Here is a 19,745-nt window from a genome sequence, read left to right as displayed (position 1 = left end):
AGAGGCTAGTTGCTGAAGAAGCGTATAATTCTTTTGCTAGGATCATGGCGCAATGTGTCGGTTTTAAGTCCAGCATGGATTCTCATGAGGACCTAATAATTCAAGAAATATTTCAAGAGTTATCTTGGGACCTCCAACAATCATCTGATCCGCCTGTGTTGGATGTGACAGACATGTTTAACTTTGTGTCTGGCGATTCTCAATCAGGATCCTGTTCTGATTTTGAACAATTGCTCAGTGAACCAAGTGTTGAGCTGATCAGTAGTCCTACTAGTGGCACTTCAGAGACGTCCCCAACTATCAATGTACCCGTGGAAAAATGTTCACTTGTTGAACCCCAAAAATCCATCGAGGTTCAATTAACGTGCTTAGTTTGTGGAAATGTTGCTGGGAAACATTGTTACTATGGAGGACAGGTTTGCGTCAGCTGTCGGGCCTTTTTTCGAAGGTCTGTGCTTGGAAAATCTTACGCAGATTTTAGATGTGCCAAAGAGAAACAATGTGCCATTAATTCTAAATCGTGGAAAAGTTGCCGTTTTTGTCGCTTTCAAAAGTGCTTGCAGAGTGGGATGCGAATTGCCTGGGTGGATACCGAAGATAGGCCTAAACGTGCGCTGAAGAGTTCCACTGCCAAAAGCAAAGTGGTCGTACCATCTCATGGAGTTCCACAATCCTTGGAGCCCAAATGGACCGTGGACGAAGAGTGCTACATCCGAGGGTTTTACACTCATGCTTGGGAGAATTGGTGCCATGTCATCACCGATTTCTATGCCAAGCACCCAATTTACTTTGCCTCGATTGTTTCCATAATTTTTTTAGATGTTTCTGTAGACAGCAATCCTTTGATGAAAAAGGCTAATTTTTACGAGGGCATGATTGAAATGGAGCTATCTTTACAAAAATTTTGGTTTACCCATCCCGATATGAATGGACTGTGTAAAGAGGATCAGGAGGAATTAGTGAACAAGAACAACGATTTAATCTTCACGTTTTGCCGATGTGTCCAATATTTGAATGTTCAAGACGTTGTCAAGTATTCTCGCCTTTATCGAGATCACTTAAAAGAACGTGCCAATGAAGATGAATCTTGCCAAGACGTGGCCGCCATGTTTAAAGGCTTCAGCATTTCTGACCATCCCGAAGATTACATCAAACCAAACAATACAACCCCTCTTTGCCTTTTGTCCAATGACACTGAAAGTAAACACGTTGAGGATAGCATCATGACCGACATGCAAGAGTGGAGCCGTTTGTTTGCCCAAGGGCCTTGTGATCCAATTCTTCAGACCCTGATGGGTTATATCCTCATCTTTGACCCGAGTATGAAGAAGCTCCAAAATTATAATGCTGTTAGTAACATTCAAACCAAATATTTGCATTTGCTGCTTCGTTACCTCAGAGCAGTAGTCCCCAAACAAGCCAACAAGAAAATAGGACAAGCCGTAGAATTCCTCACTAAACTTCGAACCTTATCGGATATACAAAGCCAAGCCCGGTCTGAATGCATCAATTTGAAGTAAAAACAAATTCTAAACATACTCTAATGACTGATTTGTTGCCTGTTCTACATAATGTTTAGGGAGATGTCTGTTAGATGAATATTTCAGCCAAATCTAGGGCTGAAAATGCGTCAAAAAGGGCTTTTGAGAAACCTGATGCCTTTCTCTTCAAAGAGAAGCAATGCCTCACAATTGAGAATTGAGGAATAACTGTTAAATATATTAACGTTTGCGATAAGCCAGACTCCTCAATTGTCTTCTCTTTTCTTTCTTTTGAATGAAACGTACTTTTATAGAATCCTGGAAGTAATTGCCTCAATACACATCTGTTGTAAAGTGAAGCCTACAATTTCGAATGAAGTACACGTGTCAGATTAAGTTAATCTTTTAATTGCTTAAAGGTAAGATTAGCAACGACCATGTTATGGTCGGACGCCGAGTCGTCTACATGACACACTTCCACAAGTTTGAGCAGTTTTTCCAATTGTTTTGAAACAAATACATAGTCGATTCTGGTACTAAACCGACAAGTTTTCACAGGGGCCGGTTTTCCAGCCCTCTCCCAAGAATCCGTGAATCCCAAGTCCTTTACCTAGAATTCCAATCATTTTGTGAGACTACTTGATACGCCTAAAGTTGACCTTTAGCTCTTTCTTCTTACCATTTTGGTTACTTTCATCTGCGGTGACTCCCATGAGTTTCGATCTCGGATGAAGGAAATTTCTTTAAATTCCTTAGTGGTGTAATCTTCTTGAGTGAGGGCATTAAAGTCTCCACACAATATTTTGAACTCTGAGTCCTGGATTGTGTCAAAAATTTTCTTCTGAAGAAACTCCATCTCTTTCAAACGTCTAGGCTCTTCTCGGTGATCTGGAAACTTAGCCGATAAAAAGTCTCCCTTGTAACCTTAGACGGAACTCAAAAGTTGGTTATACTTAAATGAACATTGGTGATGTAGATTGGAGCTAATATGGATGGTATTCTCACTTTGCCAATGACAAAGCGAGCTCCCACTTTTTTGAGGTTGATATGCTTGGTATCCTGCTCAATATGATGTTTGCTAAAAATATGACATGCAGAGCTGAAGATGTGACTGCAATAAAATTTCTCCGGCAACTTCCGTAGGAATCTGTACACCTTGTCTTTTGTACATTCTTGTAGGCATAAAATGTCCGGGTCATACTTCTGCAAATACTCATATTCAGAGTTACGATTCGGCGAGGTTAAACAATTCTTACTTGAATGAGTGCGGCTATCCTCTCCACATTATCCACGTGACCAGCGTCCATCCAACAGTGGACGTTAAATGTGGCAATTTTGAGCGACATTCTTCGATGTTCTGATGCGGCCGTGGAGTGAGTGAAATGTTTTGCATGGGTGGGCGATAGGGGACTGTGCATGAATGTCCAACTGATGATTACTGTATGTACTCAATATTGCAACATGCACCGTTGTGAGGAGTATGACGAGATTTTAGCACTGGCTCCCCTAGCAATAAAAGACTAAAATCGAAGTTGTGTTTACCGATAAAGCGATTATCCGGTCATATTCATTGAAATTCCGATTACATTTCAAGAGAGCTTACATTTCTGAAGATTATTCTACCCTCGGCATTTTTTTCAATGCCGTCATTTCTGAGACATTCTCTCTCTTGCAATGATCTTTAGATGCTTTGTGATAGCTACAAAATCTTGAGGTTTCCCGACTTACTTGGCTATAAATGATTGAAAATTGAGATTTTGATGAAAAAATACAAACATTCTGAGTCGACTTAATCCATAAAGCTTTCCTTTTTCAAAGAGAAAGTGAAAAAGGTAAGGTACAAAACAGGTATCAAAATCTGAAAGAGAGGGGAGGAGAAACTTTGAACCGTTGTGGTCCGGTTGTTTTGGAGTTCGAAGGCTAATCAAGGCTTGAATCAATCTTTTGGACAAACCCGCTATATAGCAGCATATACCCATTTTTTGACAGGCATTCAGTTTGAAAATATAGTTATTTGAAATTGATTTCAGCAAGTCAATTTGTCAATTGTAATTGACGTAGAGGCTTAACGTGCGTTTTGATATGACCTTCAAGCCCTCGAGAATCCAGGTTAGTTCGAACAATGAAGTCCACATCTCTTCGTTTTTGGGCTCGTTCATATTTCAATGTACTTCCCTATTACATTCGTAGGTAATATGCATGGGTTGATCTGATCATCTTTTAAGTCAGACTTCGTCAAGTTTTAATCAAAATTTGTGTTTCGCGGAACACCAATTTATAATAAGATTGGAATAGATTTTGCCCAAAGCGGCTCAATTGCATCATAATTCAATATGGAACAATTGGCCCTTTATTCATTACAGGCTAGCTCACAATGACAGAGAAAGCACAATGAACGTAAACCATTTTTCGTATACACATCGTATGAGGCCAATAAAGATTCGTATCGATTTTAGGGGCATGTCCGTTTGATCGTTTTACCTTATGATTTAAACAATGGGGAATTTTAATTTATATAATTTAATTGGTGGTAGAATGAAAGGTCCAAACAATTACGCGGTGAAGTAGATTTGGATGGCAAATGTCTACGGCAGAGAGGGTCTGTCCACCTAAGCTTTCTTGTATTTGTCAAAGAATCATTTTATTTGCATTTTCAATGTCAATGGTCCACCCTTGTATTAACAAGAGCTTGTTTGAGAACCCAAGGATATCACAGGTAAATAGTTTTGATTGTCAAACGTGGATGCCATGTGCTAAGCGAAATGCCAATTCAATCATATCTTGAGGGGCAGATTCGTGATAGCAAATGTAGCACTCTCTCGGATTTGCCCCCAGGAACAGTCTCCCACACACCCAATACGATAACACGGGCATGTTCTTGGCCGGTGGCTTGGTCTCCGTGACTGGGTCCGGGGTCCAATGGAACAAGAGAGCTTGCTCTTTGACAGCCACCAAAGATCGGTTGAGCCACGGCTTTGGGGATGTCTTCAACGTCCGAACCATCTCACGAGATTTGAGGCTCACTTGGAACGTGGAGTGAATAATTTGACACGTGGCGCGGAAGTTTTCAATTAGGGCAGAATGCAGCGGAGATTTGGGGGGAGATAGGGGGGCTAGATATACACCTTGCCCAACTTCCAGGTGAATGTAATGAAATAGTGTGTTTTCAGGGCTGAGGGTCAATTGAGATACTTGATAGCGGACGAACTCATCTGAGCCAACAGAATCGTTCAAAGAGGAATCTGAAATAGATATTGAATTGCATCTAAGGCTCCTTTTTCGTTTCCATTTGTATTCGTCAATACCAACCTTGAGGGAGGTCTCCTGAGAAATTCTTGTGAGACCTCTGACCACTTCGATGAAGCTCCCACACTGAACTGCCCTCTTCCGATTTTGAGGGGTCCTGAAATACGTGTCCGATGCAATGTGAGTAACAATTGAATTTCGTTATGAATTTACCATTCCAACTTACACTGGCTTTGGAATCTTCTCGAAATTCAGTTTGAAGCTCTTCGCTTTGCTCGCTGTTTTCGCTTCGATTCAAACTTAGCTCGTCCGACTCAGTGGGTGAACTGGCCAAAGAATAGTCCACGCTCCGGGTTTTCCGCAATACAATGCCTAAGTTAATTTGTTAAAAGTTTATTTGAGACGTTATCCCACGAATCGAACGTAGGGAGATTGATTCAATTACCCTTGTCTGGCAGATGCTTGGCACTGGTTGATGCTCCACTCAAAGCATGAGCGTCGAGTCTTTTGGAAGTGATAGCCTTCTCATAGAGATGATCCACATCTACGATCTCTGGATTAGCTGGCAAAGTCAACCATCTGTCGCAGACCATTGGAATACCCATGTCCTCCAAATGATCCAGCGTGTTCATGGCTTGATCCACATAGAATGGATCAGGCTTGACTGGTCCAATGGGATCGCCTGAGCAACCTCCAATGGAGAAAACGGCGCCTAGGAGTTGGTGACCGAGACCAACCACCAATAAGAAAGTACGTTGCATAGATTCATCATAATCAAGGGGTCTGAAATTTTCAAATCGAACTTGGATATAGTAATGGTGAATTAACTGAACTCCCTCGGGTCATGGCTTCCTTACCCAAGAAGTTTGGTGGTTCTAAAGCTTTCTCGAGTGACGAAAACTTCATGCCAAGCGACCAGTTGATGCACACGGCTCAATTGGGTCAGTCCCAGAAGCTTTTTGAACCGACACCAAAGCAGGATATCCACCATATCATCACGAGGCATATGAGAAGCGAGAAGGTGTCCTCTATGGAACAGGCAAGACCCCACGATGTTAAACTCTCTTGGGAGGTCATAGAACTCATCGTTAAAGTCTTGGAAATCACTGGACTCAAACTGGTTCATGGCATCGTCCACTTGAAACTTGATTTCCTCCGGCAGATACAACCATTGTGAAGCCGGTAGATTCTGATCAAATTTAGCCTCGTGGGACCGGAACAGGGTGGACAAATCCAAAGAGGACCGACTGAGGGCACTGAGGTTCAGAAGCTCGTCCAAGAAGAGGACAGCGAAGAACTGATTGATCTCGGAGTGGTTTTTCGGATTAAATGCATTGGCAAGGGTTTGATATCGAAGGCGGAGGAGCCGCACGACATCTCTGACAATCTGACACACGATCTTGGACGAACACTTTGTGGCCGGAAATGCCAAAAGGAGAGTGTCTTCGCGTTCCTCAGCGAAGCCAATGTGGACGAGGTGATCATTAAGAACGACCGTTGAGACGATCGGTTTGGAGTTCGTTACATCGGGCAAAGCTTGGCATAGAGTGACGAACATGCCACGGGCCTTGATGAGTCGAGCAGAATGGTCTCCAACCAAGTTTAATGGAAACTGGAATAACACATCGGCCATCTCTGGCGATGTCTCTGTGATCCCAGTCCGGGTAAGATACAGACCCACAAAAGGTAACTTTTTCAAGATGCCTTCAACCTCACCGGGAGATGGGGCGTTGCCATCAAAAAGATTAGAAATGTTCGCGGGTGCTTGATAGTTTTCCGTGCTCGAGTCGTCCAGTGAACTCGAGTTATCCGTCGGATATATTCGAGTCGGCCTTTGAATGGTCATCTTGATCTTGGTCGACGAACTATACGTTGAGAGCATTTGCTCAATGGTAGACAGGTTGATTTGTTGACCATCCACAAGACGAATGATGTCTCCAATTTGTAGCTTGTCACTGATTTTAATTGCCGGCCCATCTGTGAGATACCCGGCCACCACCACGTTATTCAAATGTTGCGGTTCCAGTCCATGTCGGACCGGGATGATGCCCATCATGTTTTCCATCAAGCTTTGACCGGGTTGGACGGATTTCCGACCTTTGATTCGAAGAGTGACCTCGTGCATTTCCACGGGATTGGATCCTTCAAAGACGGATTCAAATGTCTTGAGTTGGCCATAATAGGTGCTGCTATCATTGTCGCTGGATTCGTGATGCAACTGAGCCTGATTGGCAATCCTTTTGGGGCTATCCTGATTTGGAAACACTGAGCGATCTCGTTTACTCTCACGTCTTCGAACAAGGCGAGACAACTTTCCTGTTTTCTTGACGGACTTGTCAACAGGATCTTTGGACCAGGTGCCGTTGACCTCTTCAAGCAATTCCGGAGTCTCCTGGGGTAAACTTGGCACCACTAAGAACACACTCCCGTCCTCAGAGACTTCCCTCTCCCAATCAGACTCATATCCGGAGCCAGATCCGCCCGAAGTCGATGATCTGGAAGATGACGAACTGGGCGAGGGCGACGACGATTCACTTTTGACATTGTGCCGCCAAGCTCTGCCCTCGGATCTTGATCCCAAGCTGGAGATGGATTCCTCAGGGATGGGATTCATGTTGATGTTGATGAAGTCGTTGCTCTGCTTTGACTTCTACGCGTCCATTATCACTTTCGAAGTGGTGTCTCCAACACATTTGGGAAGAATGTGGAAGCACTCTATATCCCTCCCACTCGGTTGACGGAGTCTGAAATGTTTTCCCCACTTAGGCAGACCATCCAAGAACCGCTACATTTTGGCACATTCATGTGCATAGGAGGCAACACCAGAGATGATTACCACTTCATCAAGCATATCATCATCATCATCATCATCATAATGATTACCTCCATGATCTTGGTCTCCCTCTCCCAGCTGACCACACCATACAACATCCAACGGACAAGCAAAAAACCAAGCTCACATCACAGAAACACCATGTTCGCCATCTAAAACAAGAGCCATTTCCAACATGCAAGTCGAGCAAAGAAGGCGAAGGTACCTGACTCTAGCTTCACATAGTATAGCTATTGAAAGTTGTTGTTGTGGTTATGGTGGTAGCCGCCGTCTGTCCACCAAAGGGTTTGGTCGTTCTCCACGCCAAGCGCCGATGGAGGAGAGGTGTTCAATTTGCTCAAAAGTCCAGTTGAATCTGTGCTTGTGCAAACGAGAATGAGAGAAGAAGAGACAGAGAGAGATCACTTTGAGCCCGCTCCAAAGGATCGTCTTCATCTCTGAAAGAGAGTTGCCAGTTGAGGATGTGAAGGCAGGTAGAAGATGATATTTGTCTAACTTTGCCAAGTCAGGGCGAAACGAGAAGGGAGCTAGATCAACCGAATCGACACAAGAGCGATTGGATGTGGAAGATTTGGCATGAAACGTTTCCTGGGGGAGCATGCCACTCATTTCCACTCTGATGCAATTGCTCAAAGCTATCATTAACTGATTTTTCATGAGAACTTTTCTCATTTCCACTCTAAGATCTGGAGATCGTTTGGACAATTTTCAAACTTGGCCGGCATTGATTGATGCTCTTGGCACTTGACAGTCTCATATAGTACTATGTACGACGAAGAAAAGTAGTGGTCTTACTGTTTTGGTTTGTCATTGGTAGCTCACAAACTCAGGATCCAAGAAGATTGATTCTGTCTTGGCCTTTAGCTTGGAGCAAATGGTAAAACAAATAATCCATTATTTGTCACTGCAGGCAGGCCAACAAAAATCGTGATCCTATCGATCAGAAGATCTATTTCATGATGGACACTTTTAGGGAGTTTTCTTTTGAGGCTCAAATTCGTCAAACCATTCGTTTTATTTCAGTACATATTTCCTAGTACAGTAACCATATGCTGTGGATTAAATAATAAAATAGAAATCTGCATGAAAGGCCAATACGCACAAACTAACAAGTCAGTATAGTCATGGACTTCAAGAGATGTGGAGTGGGAATGGAGGCAAAAAATCTTATCTCCTACACTGTTCACTTTATTCCAAATAAATATTTGATACGACCACATGAACTTGGCCAAATTTGAGCCCAAAACTAGGCTCGGGGTACTCAGGAGATGTGTCCAAATTATGTAGTGAACACTACATAAAATTCGGATTTTTCGGCCTGCTCCTGGTCAGCTACATAACATAAGCTGTTGACCACATAACTTTGAAAAGATCCCCTTTGCAAGTAAATGATATGAAAATGACCGGCTTCTTATTGAGGAGATCAACGTTTCTTATCTTATTACTTTAATTCGAAAATTGACTCAGAATTGGTATGATCAAGAGCAGGCCAATTTAGCGGGAAGCTCGTTTGTAGTCCATATTTCTAGAAGTTCGTGTTCTAGTACACTCTAATGGCAAGGTTGGTGTAATAACAAGTGCAATCTTTTTGGCCTCAGATATTGCTGAGATTTGCAACTCCATGAGGTTTATTAGGTTTACTTCATCAACTGGAAGATCATCGACTAGATTGACCAAACTCCTGGCGAATATTGAAATGGTCGTAATTCCTACGATGATGAAATATCTTATAGTAGAATTACGGTTCAAGTAAACAACAGCAAGCATGTTCTCCGCCACGGAAGAGGAGAGTTCTGTTAACATTAAGTGATGCTTTAATTGTTAAATTATGCCTTTTATTCATGCCAACATGCAAGTAAGACATTCATGAACTTTTATATTACCGTGATCGCTTAAATTTCTGCTTTGAATGTAACAGAATTTTAAAGCAGAACAGTATTGACATTCTTATCCAATACTCTCGCAACCTTTCAATAGCTTTTGCACCCGTTTACATCAACGTTGCATTCATCTCCCAAAAAAAATATTCAAGGCATCGTCGCTCAATCATCTCCCTGATCGAATCGACCTACATATGTTTTTCAAGAAACCATTTGGAATTCCGTTCCTCTCAAGCGAATGAAACTGATCCCAAATTGCGTGTAGGGCACCGCGTTTTGTCCACTTTTTGTAAATGAACCAAAGAGGAATGTGATATCAACAATGATTGACGTTTTGAAACAACAAGAACCTAGAAAAGTGGGTTCTTGTATCTTCCGTCTATCCAGCCAGAAAAGCAAAAACCGAAGAAATGTTTTCTCGACGGATTGACGAGGAAAAAATGATGTCTCCCGTAGGTTTTCATCAGATCCAACAGAGGTTGGTGAACCCTTTGCCAATGGCGGCTTCAAGGGACACACGCACTACTAGTCTACCTACCCACAGTACCTCTTCCCAATCTCAACCATCGAATGTAGAACTGTGTGGGGCTTGTCCACATTCTGACGTTTCATTCTTTGCAAACAATGAGTTCATCAATTTTCTTGGCTATCCGAACTTTCAAATCTTTTCCATGACGACCCAAGTCGTTCATGGCTAGATGGAGAAAAGCAGTGCAGCAACCAATAACCAATAGCTATTCAGATTTCGAATTGAAATCCAATCTCATAATATTATGACTTCCTGTCAATTTGCTTGAAGCTTGGCGTGAATTTGCAAAACGAATGCATTGAACTAGGGTGCCTCTAAACCGGATAGATAACTTCGCAGGTAGTGTTGCCTGTCTGAAAGTGCGAACAAGTTCTGGATTTGGTCTGGTGTTTGACGAGGTGATAAATTCGAGAGCACAAATGGCCAAGTAGATTGATTTGAATGCGTGTCTTCATTCAACAAGGCGTGGTGTTTCGGCGATCTTCTCTCGTCCATTCATTCATGTTTTCCTCTTTGGCTGTTAATCCCAAGCTAGAATTAGGCCTCGAATTGAAATCAGAAATGCCTCTTTCCAAAGGAACAAAAGTCACCACTGTGGATTCAGAGGATGAACGGGTTGAGCGAGGCAATCGACCAGACGGCTCATCAAGATCTGTGAAGGCTGGGTTGTCATATTGGTCGGGTTGGCCCCGGATGATATTGAGATCAATTTGTGGGGGTGGATGTTTACCATTGACCAAAATTTGCGGAGAGAACACGCCGGTCTAAAGGGAGTTCATAAGTTGTTTTAATTCATGTATCGGGTTCTGAACAAATACTGCTTACCGAGTTGGACCGTTTGATGAAAGCTTGAACATACTCATCTTTTTCGGGTATGTCGAAGAAAAGTTCGTCGTCATACAAATCTTGATCTGACATATTCCCGTTGAAGATGTCAAATCGCATGGCATATCCGGTTAGAACTCCTCCAAAAATGGCAATGCTCAGGGTGACCAATAATGACACACCCTGGAATAGCCCTTGCTCCCAAGAAGTTCGGCCCAAACCTTGTTGCAAAGAATGGTTATGGGATTGTAGCTCCAAGAAAGAAGTGTTGTATGGTACCAAAGGTGGGAACACGTCATAGAGGCTATAAAAGCGGGCAAGAAAATAGAGTAATTCTGCCTGATATTCCATGGGAAATCGCAAAACCTCTCACCCTTCCCTGTATTTCGTTTCGGTGGCTATTCCCGCCAAAAGGATCGACAGGATCCCTCCAAAAAGACCAGGTAGACCGTGCAGATTATGCACACCACACGTGTCGTGAATGCCCAAATTGAGCACTTTATCCTAGAACAGAGAATTTTGCCAGGGTCAGTGATGGAGCTTCGTCAATCACGACTGGCTTGGACGTACTTGTAGCACTTGATAGCCGAAAGTGGAAAGAAGCCCAGCTAAGCCTCCTGCTAGGAGGGCTCCAAAAGGAGTTAGCATCATATTGGCCACAGCTCCCACAATCACACCTCCAGCCAAAGAGGCATTTTGCACATGACTGGGAGTGAATCTTCTCGCCCTACAATGACAGAAATATCAATTGGTAGATTGTGTGACGGCTGCATTACGTGAATGCTGAACTCATAGATGGACAAGGGATCAATAATTGTAAATCACTATTTTGCTATTGGCTATTGGAAATGATGGCCTCTTTAGTGCATATTTCGGGTCAATGCCCACCGTGGAACTAATGAAGTATTGAACTCTAGCAAGTACAAGTCACAACAAATCAATGTAAACAAGAAATATGATTTTCATTGTTGATGTTGAAAGTTTCCTCACGCCGCCCACAACAAGCATTTTGCCATTCATTTCTTGGCCAAATTGACAATAAAAAAAACTTTTTTTGCTAACAGAAAATTGATACAGAAGACTTTGTCATGTTAACGTGTCCATTGGCGTTTTAAAAAATTGGAAAAAAATGCTGTGCATTTATTAGGGTAGAGTTTCTTTTCTGACCGAACAAATTGAACGGATAACCAGCTGGCAGAGTTCAGGTTTTCATTACGCATGCCCATCCATGGGGAAATTGATCATTTTCATTTCAACCCGAGCTTACTCTCCGCAGATGGATGAAGCGATTAAAGTGGTGATTGTGGATGAGCACATGGAGAGATATGTGTTGATGTATGCCCGTTGCTTCTCATCTCCATCGAGGACGTACGCGTTGAAACTGGGCCAGTAAACCCACAGGATCATCGTTCCCAAAAACGAAAAGTGGTCGGACATGACTGAACTCGTTTGTCTATGCAAAGAGGCCTTCACATCTTGATTCCGGAGCGCAAAACTTATTCCCAATCCAAAATAAGCACCAAAGGCGTGAATGAAGATGGTTCCACCTACCTCACAACGAAAGAGTAACAAAGAAAGAATGGGAGAGCAATGAAACCAATATACCCAACAATGCACTTAGGACGTTATTGACGTTGAAGGATGAAGTTACCTGCATCAAGGGCAGTAAGGAGTGAATATCCGATATGCAAATTTGCCAAATAGAGTGGCGTTTCAAGAATAACCATAACCAAACATTGAAGTGGAGATATTTTTCCAATGACTGCCCCGAACGAGATCAAAACGGTCGCAGAAGCCAAAGATCCGTCAACCACACTAAAATATGTGGAAATACACACGTGTTATCCTTGGTATATGATATTAACATCAGAATGGTCAAGCCTCTAAACACAGTTAACTATATTCATTTGTCATTAAACATAGGTTCGTCTAACAAACCAACCAGCCATATTCTTTTTCCACCTCAATCGTTAATTGGAAGGTGAGAAAGAGTTCTATCTATCAGTGCTTTTTTATCCCTATCTCTTAGTGGAGTTCCCTAGACTTCTTCTTTCTTACTCTGACCACGCAATCCCAAAAGTGGTTTGTTGTTCGTTGAGTCTGGTCAGGCCTAAAAGAAGAATGAACCATTCGACGGATGTCACAATTATGGTCATGGTCAGAACCAAGGCAGAATAGCCGGAATGCTTCAGGAATGTCATGAGGAATCCAAATCCCACGAAGAGCATCATTTGAATATCCATGGCCACTGAAAGAACAAGCGATACCAAACTGACATACTGACCGAGATCGATGACCGAAAGCAATGGACAAGAACAGTGGCAACTGGTTTACTCGGATATTGTTGATCGAGTTCACTCAGTTTAGCTGTCTCAGATGTTCCTGGTTGGGCAGATTCCGGGTCATATTCGGCCAAAAAAGCGAATCCCAAGACTATCACGATCTGGAACAATGACAAGAGACAAGCGAATCTCTTTTGGGATCCGTTTTGGACCGTCATATTGGAACTGATGACTTCAACTGAGACCAAGGAGGAAAGCAACGGTTTCCCTTTATCCGCTTTATCATTGATTCATCTTGTTTTTTTTTTTGATCTAGGACATTATTCAAGGTTCTCCAGACCAAGAAAAACATCTTTCACCCTCTGTCGCTACATAAACTGTTGTACTGTACTTAACCAAAGTAATGGTGGCATGTTTGCAATTTATATCTCAGAGTTCATCCATTTTCCACTTGGGTACACGTGCTCACAGTAGGAGGAGGAAACCGAATTCCAAAGCCATAAATGGTTGGTCATCCACGAGTACGTCTTCGTACCTAGTGAGTACATTCTCCATACATATTGTAATGTAAAATCTGCCTCCCCCTCCAAGCTCACCAAAGAAAGGGTCTTCCTTCTCAGAAGGCGATCCAACATGCAGCATTGTCTTGTGGTAGATGGTAGATGGTAGATGGACCTACACATTATTGCCATACATACGGCACCAACCCACTAACTCCAGCCATTGAAGTAGACAGGCTACGAGCAACAGGGAGAGATGATTGTTTTTATGGCGTTACTACGTAGCTGGCCATGAATCAAGTTCGTTGATCCGTGAAATCAGGGCTGACCTACAGGGAATGATGATTCAGAGAGGAACACTGTTTCTTCTTGGGAAAACAATGCCTTTTTATTGCTGAGGTACACTGCTTGTCCGCTTCCTGTTTGATTGGCCTTAAGCAATGAAATGGGCTCTCCATAAGTCGACTAAAGAAACCGACCAGTCGGGTTTTTATAAGTTGACTGGGAAAAATGAGTTAATAAATTACTGCTTTTTAGTAGTAGTAGTGCTATCGTTCGTGTCATTAAATTGACAAATTGGTTTGGGGATGTAATAAGAAGCATTGACCTGGAACTAGTATTAGTGGAAGTGCTCCAACCACATTTGAATGAGTGTGTCTACTTGACAAATAACATTGGTTATGGGGAAACAGTGTGGCCTGTAATAACGTGTTCAGTTTTATTGCTAAAAGAGCCTTAAACCATAGGATTGAACACTTTGTACTACAAGATCTACCTGTACAACACTAAGGAAAGACTTTCTCTGGGCGAAGTCAATCCTGATCGTAAATTCGTATAAGCAGGAAATAATTTATTTTTCTTGTCGTATTATTTATATGACTCAACTTGACACTCAACGAAAATGCCCATCTCCAAACTATTACAATAACTTCTTCGAGTGGACACTTTTTTATAACTGAATGCCACTTGAATGATTAATTACTTCCATATTTTCCACCTTTTTCCTCGTCTCACTCAAAGAACATCCTAATCGATTAAGAGCTTCATAAAAAACAAGCCAGCCAATTTACGATGTATGTAGGCCTTTCAGTATGAACTCTTTTTACATTTTTCCATGCTCAAAATGGATTTGGTAAATAACGATTATGTGTTTCTTCTGTATTCTTTGTCTAGTAACCATTGGTTAGATTGTACCCACACATGTTGTCGATCATAAATATGAAAACCCTAATCCTCAAGGTCATCTTGTTTATCTACATCTTTAGCAAACTCATCAGCAAAAAGTGATATGGAAATCGTCCAGACTTTTGTTTGCTTCTTTGTTGGTCGTGGATTGTCAATTTCGTCAACATTTTGGAAGATAGACATTCCTCATTTTTGGTGATGAGGAAGTCAGGAACGATTATTGGTTGATCGGTTTGACGATGACTTCTGCTTAATTAATCCAACCATAGCATGTGACCAAATATGGGCGAGATTCAATGGATTTTGTTGGCAGGGCTCCATCCTCCGTCCAACATGGAAATATGAGTTCCTTAATGTAAAGAATAAATTCCGCAAGACGCATCTTATGCCAGGATCTTGAATACTGTTCAATGCCCGATACACATATTCAAAGTCCTCCGTGGTTTGACGAGCAAGGTCTTTGACCGGCTGGGTAAACGTATAACATGACATCATCCAGAGCAAAACATGGACGTCTCGAGAGTCCAAGATGAGAGAGCCAAGGGCTAGCTTGCATGATGAGGCTTTTTCATTTGGGTCCAATGTGGAAAAACTCGTCCTATTCGAAACTATGCCCATTCCCGCCCTCAGTGGCCATCTAATGCACGAGTTGCATATGGCCTAGACCCCAAAACCATCATTTGTTATCTGTCAGGCCCATGAAATGCATTCGGACCAATATGCGCCGCAATTTTAAACCATTTCTCAGCTTGGCTTTATTGCCGAGACATCCGTCGATTTCAGTCAACTCGATCTTTTTAAGTGGGACTTTTATCAAAATTTCTCGGTGGGTAAAAAGTCCCCTAAAAAGTGGACTCACTATTGAGGGGCCATTACAAGTAAGTTAGATGCTCCTATGAGTCCCTTTCCGAGATGGGCCTTATCTCACGCGACAACACACTACGTAACAGTAATACTCTCTTGATCCGTCGCCATCAAAGGGATGGCTAGATTGGCTGGCAGCTTTATGGTATGATTAAAGCGAGATGAGGAGGATCGCCAGCAACAAAAACAATGAATGAAGCACTTAGTCGAACAGTTGCTAATGTTAAAAAACCTTCAAGTTGACGTTTATGAAGATTCACCAATGAAGATGATTTTTGATAGGTAAACAAGCAATTTTAAGCAAAGTTACATCTGAATAAACTTGTTAACTATTTGTTGGGAATAATGCCACACGCATACGTATTTTTATTCCTTTACGAATATAAATTGCCTTACTCTCTGTATTTTAAAATGGAGTGTTTTATGTTAATGACAGTATTCATGCATGTACGAATAGCATGTCAAAGAAGTGTAATAAATCAAAATTACTCCATTTGTATGTCAACTCCTTAAAAAAAGAAACTACCGGGAATGAAATTTTGGAAATAATTGCATATTTCTGGGTTGTAAAAAATTCACAATGCTTTCAATTACATTTTCTCCAGGCTTTGCACTTTGCCCAATGCCACTGGCAAGACCTTACTTGATAACAAACCGTACTACATAGCAAATCTTAATAACTCAGCTCCCATCCAACTTCATCTCATTGATTCACTCAACTCAAACAATCAAATGACGGAGATTAGGAGGATGTCTCTTCTAAAACTGTCTCTGTTATCGTATCAAAAAAGCGACCACTCGTCTCTCTCTGCTTTTTTTCATGTGTCTCTCAAAGACTTCATCGAGAAAGAAATTGAGCCTCTCTCTCTCTCCTACCCACTAATTTACGATTCACATCAGGCCCACAGGTACCTAATAGAGATAGCTAAGAAAGCCGGGGCCAATCGATAAGGCCCTAGGAGGCAGGTTTATGGTTTACTCTCGATCGATGATTGTGGGTGTGTTGTTTGCATTGTTGCGACCCTCAAAGCGTTTCAACACCGCTGGTCGCTTGATCCATGAACCCAAAACCGATCACTTCTCCAAGGAGCTATCCATTTCTCCCAGCGATGCCTCGCTTTGATCGTCAATCGCGACTTCTGGATGACTTGTCAACTCTCGCCAGATATGACTGACATCAAGTATGTGGGCCAAAAGCCTTTTTCGGATGCCGTATATGGAATCTGTTTTTGCATGTAATTGGCCGGAGTCCCGCCTCTCTGGCTTTCCAACCCATGCATCCCGCATGGGTTGGAAAGGAATCTAACTGTAATTCGGTGGAGAGTATACATTCATCTTGCCATTGTTTGGTGGGCTGATTACTCTTGGTTTCTCTCTGACTGTCAAGTCTTGCTCATATCAATGTCACAGAGCGATATGCAACCAACATTCCCTCCCCAATGGCCGACCCCTTACTGTGACGAGTCTGAGTCTCCTGGTATTGCTTGTCTTTCCTAACGGGATGGATGGCTTTCTCGGTGGAGAAAATCATTGGCAAGAAACAGCAATTTGGATATGCAGAGTCTTGGAGTTCCAAGCGCACCTCATTAATCTCACTTAATTTCATAATCTACCATCAATGCTCAAGAACGACCGGGTCAGCGCCCATCGATCGAATGTTCGTCTGCGAACCCATTTTTGCCCCCAAGGCTCGTTTGCCTGAATGTCTGGAGTCAAGCACCGTTGGTTATGTTGCTTGTAGATATCCGTACATATGTGTTTGCTACCTTCGTATGGACGTCAAAAGGTAAGAGCTGAACCGGGAATGACAAGGGAGAGAAGCCAACCCGCTGGCCAGAAATGAACCGACGGGCTGTTAGGAGAATGAATTTCCTTGTCTATCTGTATGGAGCATGCACACGCGCTACAGGAAGCCTCCGTGGTTAATTCGTGCCTTTCCATGGGTTTGAGGGTAGCGATGTGAGGTGACCGATGATGGGTCACCCGGTATGAGAATGGATGGATGGATGGACCCTCTTTACCTTGCGGTGATTTGAACGAACATCTTGGGCAACAGCAGCTTGAGGGACGAACGTCTTCTCGCAATTGCTGCATGTAGTAAACACGCCAAAGTGATTGCATGTGTGTGAGTGTACGTGTGTGTGCGTGTGTGTTTCATGGTTCTTGTGACCGAACCTGACTTAACGTTGCCCCAATGGATCTGTGAGAGTTTCAGTCGTGTTTGAGTTGTCGCAGTGGCCACAATTGTTGCTCTTTCTTTCTCTCTGTTCTTGAACCGAAGAAGAAAGCAGTTTTTGGGGGCTAGGCGATTTACCATCTAAATCCAAATTACCTGACCAACGATTGAGCCCAAAGGTCTTTCGTTCAGTCCAGCAGTGCTATTTGACCCTAACCAGGAAATCAAAAACGGACCAACACCATGAAGGCAATCACGAGAATGCTCATGGTAAGTTTGAAAAATTGGGAGAGATTCCCCGAAACTTCGAGGTATTTGGCAAAATAAAAAGTAGCGGGATAATTTAGAATGGTCAATCGAATCTCTATGCTTACTCTAAGGTAGATTTTTTGGGGGAAAAAGCCCGCTATCTTTAAGGTGCGTGAGCTTAAACGCATTTTTAACCCCAACATATGAAGGATGTCAAAGTTGATAAAAAAATGGACAATTTGATAGGAACCAAATTGCTTCAAACCGTTGTTTAATGTAAAATGGTTAACCTTCAAGTGGTCAATTTTGCAACAAGCCGTCAATCATGCAGACTTTAGTATTTTATAGTGTATCCCTACATATGCGACAAATAGTAACATAGAAGCACAATGCATTTTTTGAAATGGCCCACAATACATGAAATTTGATAGAGTATGACATTATTGGTAGAGACAAAACTCTGATTTTTCGTTCATTGAGACTTTAAACACGTCTCTTCTTACAATCCCAGACTTTAGCTTTTCGGGTTGATCCTTTTTAAGCCACTGCATATGAATTGCTCACAGACATTTTACTACGACTCAATGGTCATTGAAGCTCTCATTGGTACCTAGTACACAACCATTGCTTTATTGTATTCGTAAGAGGAAACACAACAATTTGNATATGCGACAAATAGTAACATAGAAGCACAATGCATTTTTTGAAATGGCCCACAATACATGAAATTTGATAGGGTATGACATTATTGGTAGAGACAAAACTCTGCTTTTTCGTTGATTGAGACTTTAAACACGTCTCTTCTAACAATCCCAGACTTTAGCTTTTCGGGTTGATCCTTTTTAATCCACTGCATATGAATTGCTCACAGACATTTTACCACGACTCAATGGTCATTGAAGCTCTCATTGGTACCTAGTACACAACCATTGCTTTATTGTATTCGTAAGAGGAAACACAACAATTTGAATTCCGTTCAGAGCAGAGTGGTCCTCTTCATGAGAAACGGAAGGCAAAGTCCGAAAGCGAAGAGTCTGGGCCCTTTGAGAAGACACATTCAAAGTGTAGCCAAGCCAATTTATATCACATTTTGGTCGGGAAGTCTGAAATTATCCCGGCCATAAAACCGTTTCTCCGCAACGGGACTTCCAATTTCTGGGCGTTTTAATGCGAGCAAACTCGATTTTCTCCTCTTGTTCAACGTCACGTTTCATCCCCCTCCCTTTAAAAGAGGAAGGTACAACCTCATTTTTATGCCTTTCCATGCATGGCAAAAGAAGACTCAAGACTCACAATCTCATGTGGTTGAATGAGTCGGCACTGAGATTGAGTTATGCCGTGTTTCGGCCTAATTTGACAGTGATTGTCCTCTAAATTTGACTCCTGTCACACTGTCACGTCTCAACGGAAGTCTTGACATTGGATGAAATGCCATCCCGTTGCCTCGCCCCTGAATTATCAAAGACCGATGATTCTCGGCCATCTAAATTTGAACGCCATCCTCTGCATTATGGAACAGATCAACCTTCATTTGATCGGACAACACTATCAATAATTCAAAACGAGAGGGGGCTCCAACACAATAACACGGTTCCTAACCATGAGCTTTCCCAGAAACAGGCCACTCCAGAGTCACACGCTCTACCAATCCAACTTTTGTACGTAGAGGGCCCATGACTCAGTGTAGAGAATTTC

General features: G+C 42.4%; 5 protein-coding genes and 1 long non-coding RNA gene across 7 annotated transcripts in view; 3 read left to right on the top strand and 3 right to left on the bottom strand.

The window, feature by feature from the left end:
• The window catches only part of LOC131877022 (uncharacterized), a 1,808-nt gene extending 270 nt beyond the window's left edge, over window positions 1-1,538 (top strand). The window contains exon 2 of the mRNA XM_059222583.1: window positions 5-1,538. Coding sequence (XP_059078566.1) covers window positions 45-1,520 — 1,476 coding nt within the window. The 5' untranslated portion in view covers window positions 5-44 and the 3' untranslated portion in view covers window positions 1,521-1,538. The remainder of the gene's footprint in view (window positions 1-4) is intronic.
• Window positions 1,539-1,863: 325 nt separating this feature from the next.
• On the bottom strand, window positions 1,864-3,295 carry LOC131877026 (uncharacterized). The gene is made up of 5 exons (XM_059222586.1): window positions 3,210-3,295; window positions 2,738-2,987; window positions 2,435-2,684; window positions 2,161-2,369; window positions 1,864-2,091 (listed from the first exon to the last, which is right to left on the bottom strand). Exons 2-5 carry the CDS (start codon window positions 2,897-2,899, stop codon window positions 1,879-1,881), a joined length of 834 nt encoding a protein of 277 aa, XP_059078569.1. The 5' UTR covers window positions 2,900-2,987; window positions 3,210-3,295; the 3' UTR covers window positions 1,864-1,878.
• A 566-nt stretch (window positions 3,296-3,861) lies between these two features.
• Window positions 3,862-7,984, bottom strand: LOC131877018 (protein inturned-like). Its single transcript, XM_059222573.1, has 5 exons — window positions 5,585-7,984; window positions 5,173-5,510; window positions 4,954-5,099; window positions 4,791-4,884; window positions 3,862-4,723 (listed from the first exon to the last, which is right to left on the bottom strand). The coding sequence occupies exons 1-5, from the start codon at window positions 7,339-7,341 to the stop codon at window positions 4,215-4,217; spliced, it is 2,844 nt and encodes a 947-aa protein (XP_059078556.1). The 5' UTR covers window positions 7,342-7,984; the 3' UTR covers window positions 3,862-4,214.
• Window positions 5,456-15,472, top strand: LOC131877030 (uncharacterized). The gene is made up of 5 exons (XR_009372842.1): window positions 5,456-5,477; window positions 12,071-12,644; window positions 12,718-12,775; window positions 12,837-13,614; window positions 14,842-15,472. It is a non-coding gene; the product is annotated as an uncharacterized LOC131877030 (long non-coding RNA).
• LOC131877020 (ammonium transporter Rh type A-like) lies at window positions 10,158-13,329 on the bottom strand. 2 transcript variants are annotated; one of them, XM_059222581.1, is made up of 9 exons: window positions 13,129-13,329; window positions 12,853-13,042; window positions 12,446-12,609; window positions 12,062-12,341; window positions 11,365-11,521; window positions 11,168-11,298; window positions 10,795-11,098; window positions 10,560-10,733; window positions 10,158-10,500 (listed from the first exon to the last, which is right to left on the bottom strand). In XM_059222581.1, the coding sequence occupies exons 1-9, from the start codon at window positions 13,292-13,294 to the stop codon at window positions 10,465-10,467; spliced, it is 1,602 nt and encodes a 533-aa protein (XP_059078564.1). In that variant the 5' UTR covers window positions 13,295-13,329; the 3' UTR covers window positions 10,158-10,464. The 2 variants fall into 2 exon arrangements, with proteins under 2 accessions (XP_059078564.1, XP_059078563.1); XM_059222580.1 differs by having other exon boundaries at window positions 10,158-10,733; window positions 13,129-13,325.
• A 2,344-nt stretch (window positions 15,473-17,816) lies between the features above and the next one.
• LOC131877015 (mucin-2-like) overlaps window positions 17,817-19,745 on the top strand; it is an 8,062-nt gene continuing 6,133 nt past the window's right edge. Inside the window, exon 1 of the mRNA XM_059222570.1 lies at window positions 17,817-18,071. Coding sequence (XP_059078553.1) covers window positions 18,045-18,071 — 27 coding nt within the window. The 5' untranslated portion in view covers window positions 17,817-18,044. The remainder of the gene's footprint in view (window positions 18,072-19,745) is intronic.

This window comes from Tigriopus californicus, chromosome 2, assembly GCF_007210705.1.
Source record: "Tigriopus californicus strain San Diego chromosome 2, Tcal_SD_v2.1, whole genome shotgun sequence".
In the NCBI taxonomy this organism is placed as follows: domain Eukaryota; kingdom Metazoa; phylum Arthropoda; class Copepoda; order Harpacticoida; family Harpacticidae; genus Tigriopus; species Tigriopus californicus.
The sequence above is the reverse complement of the archived record's forward strand: the minus strand, read 5'-3'. Positions and strand labels throughout refer to the sequence as shown.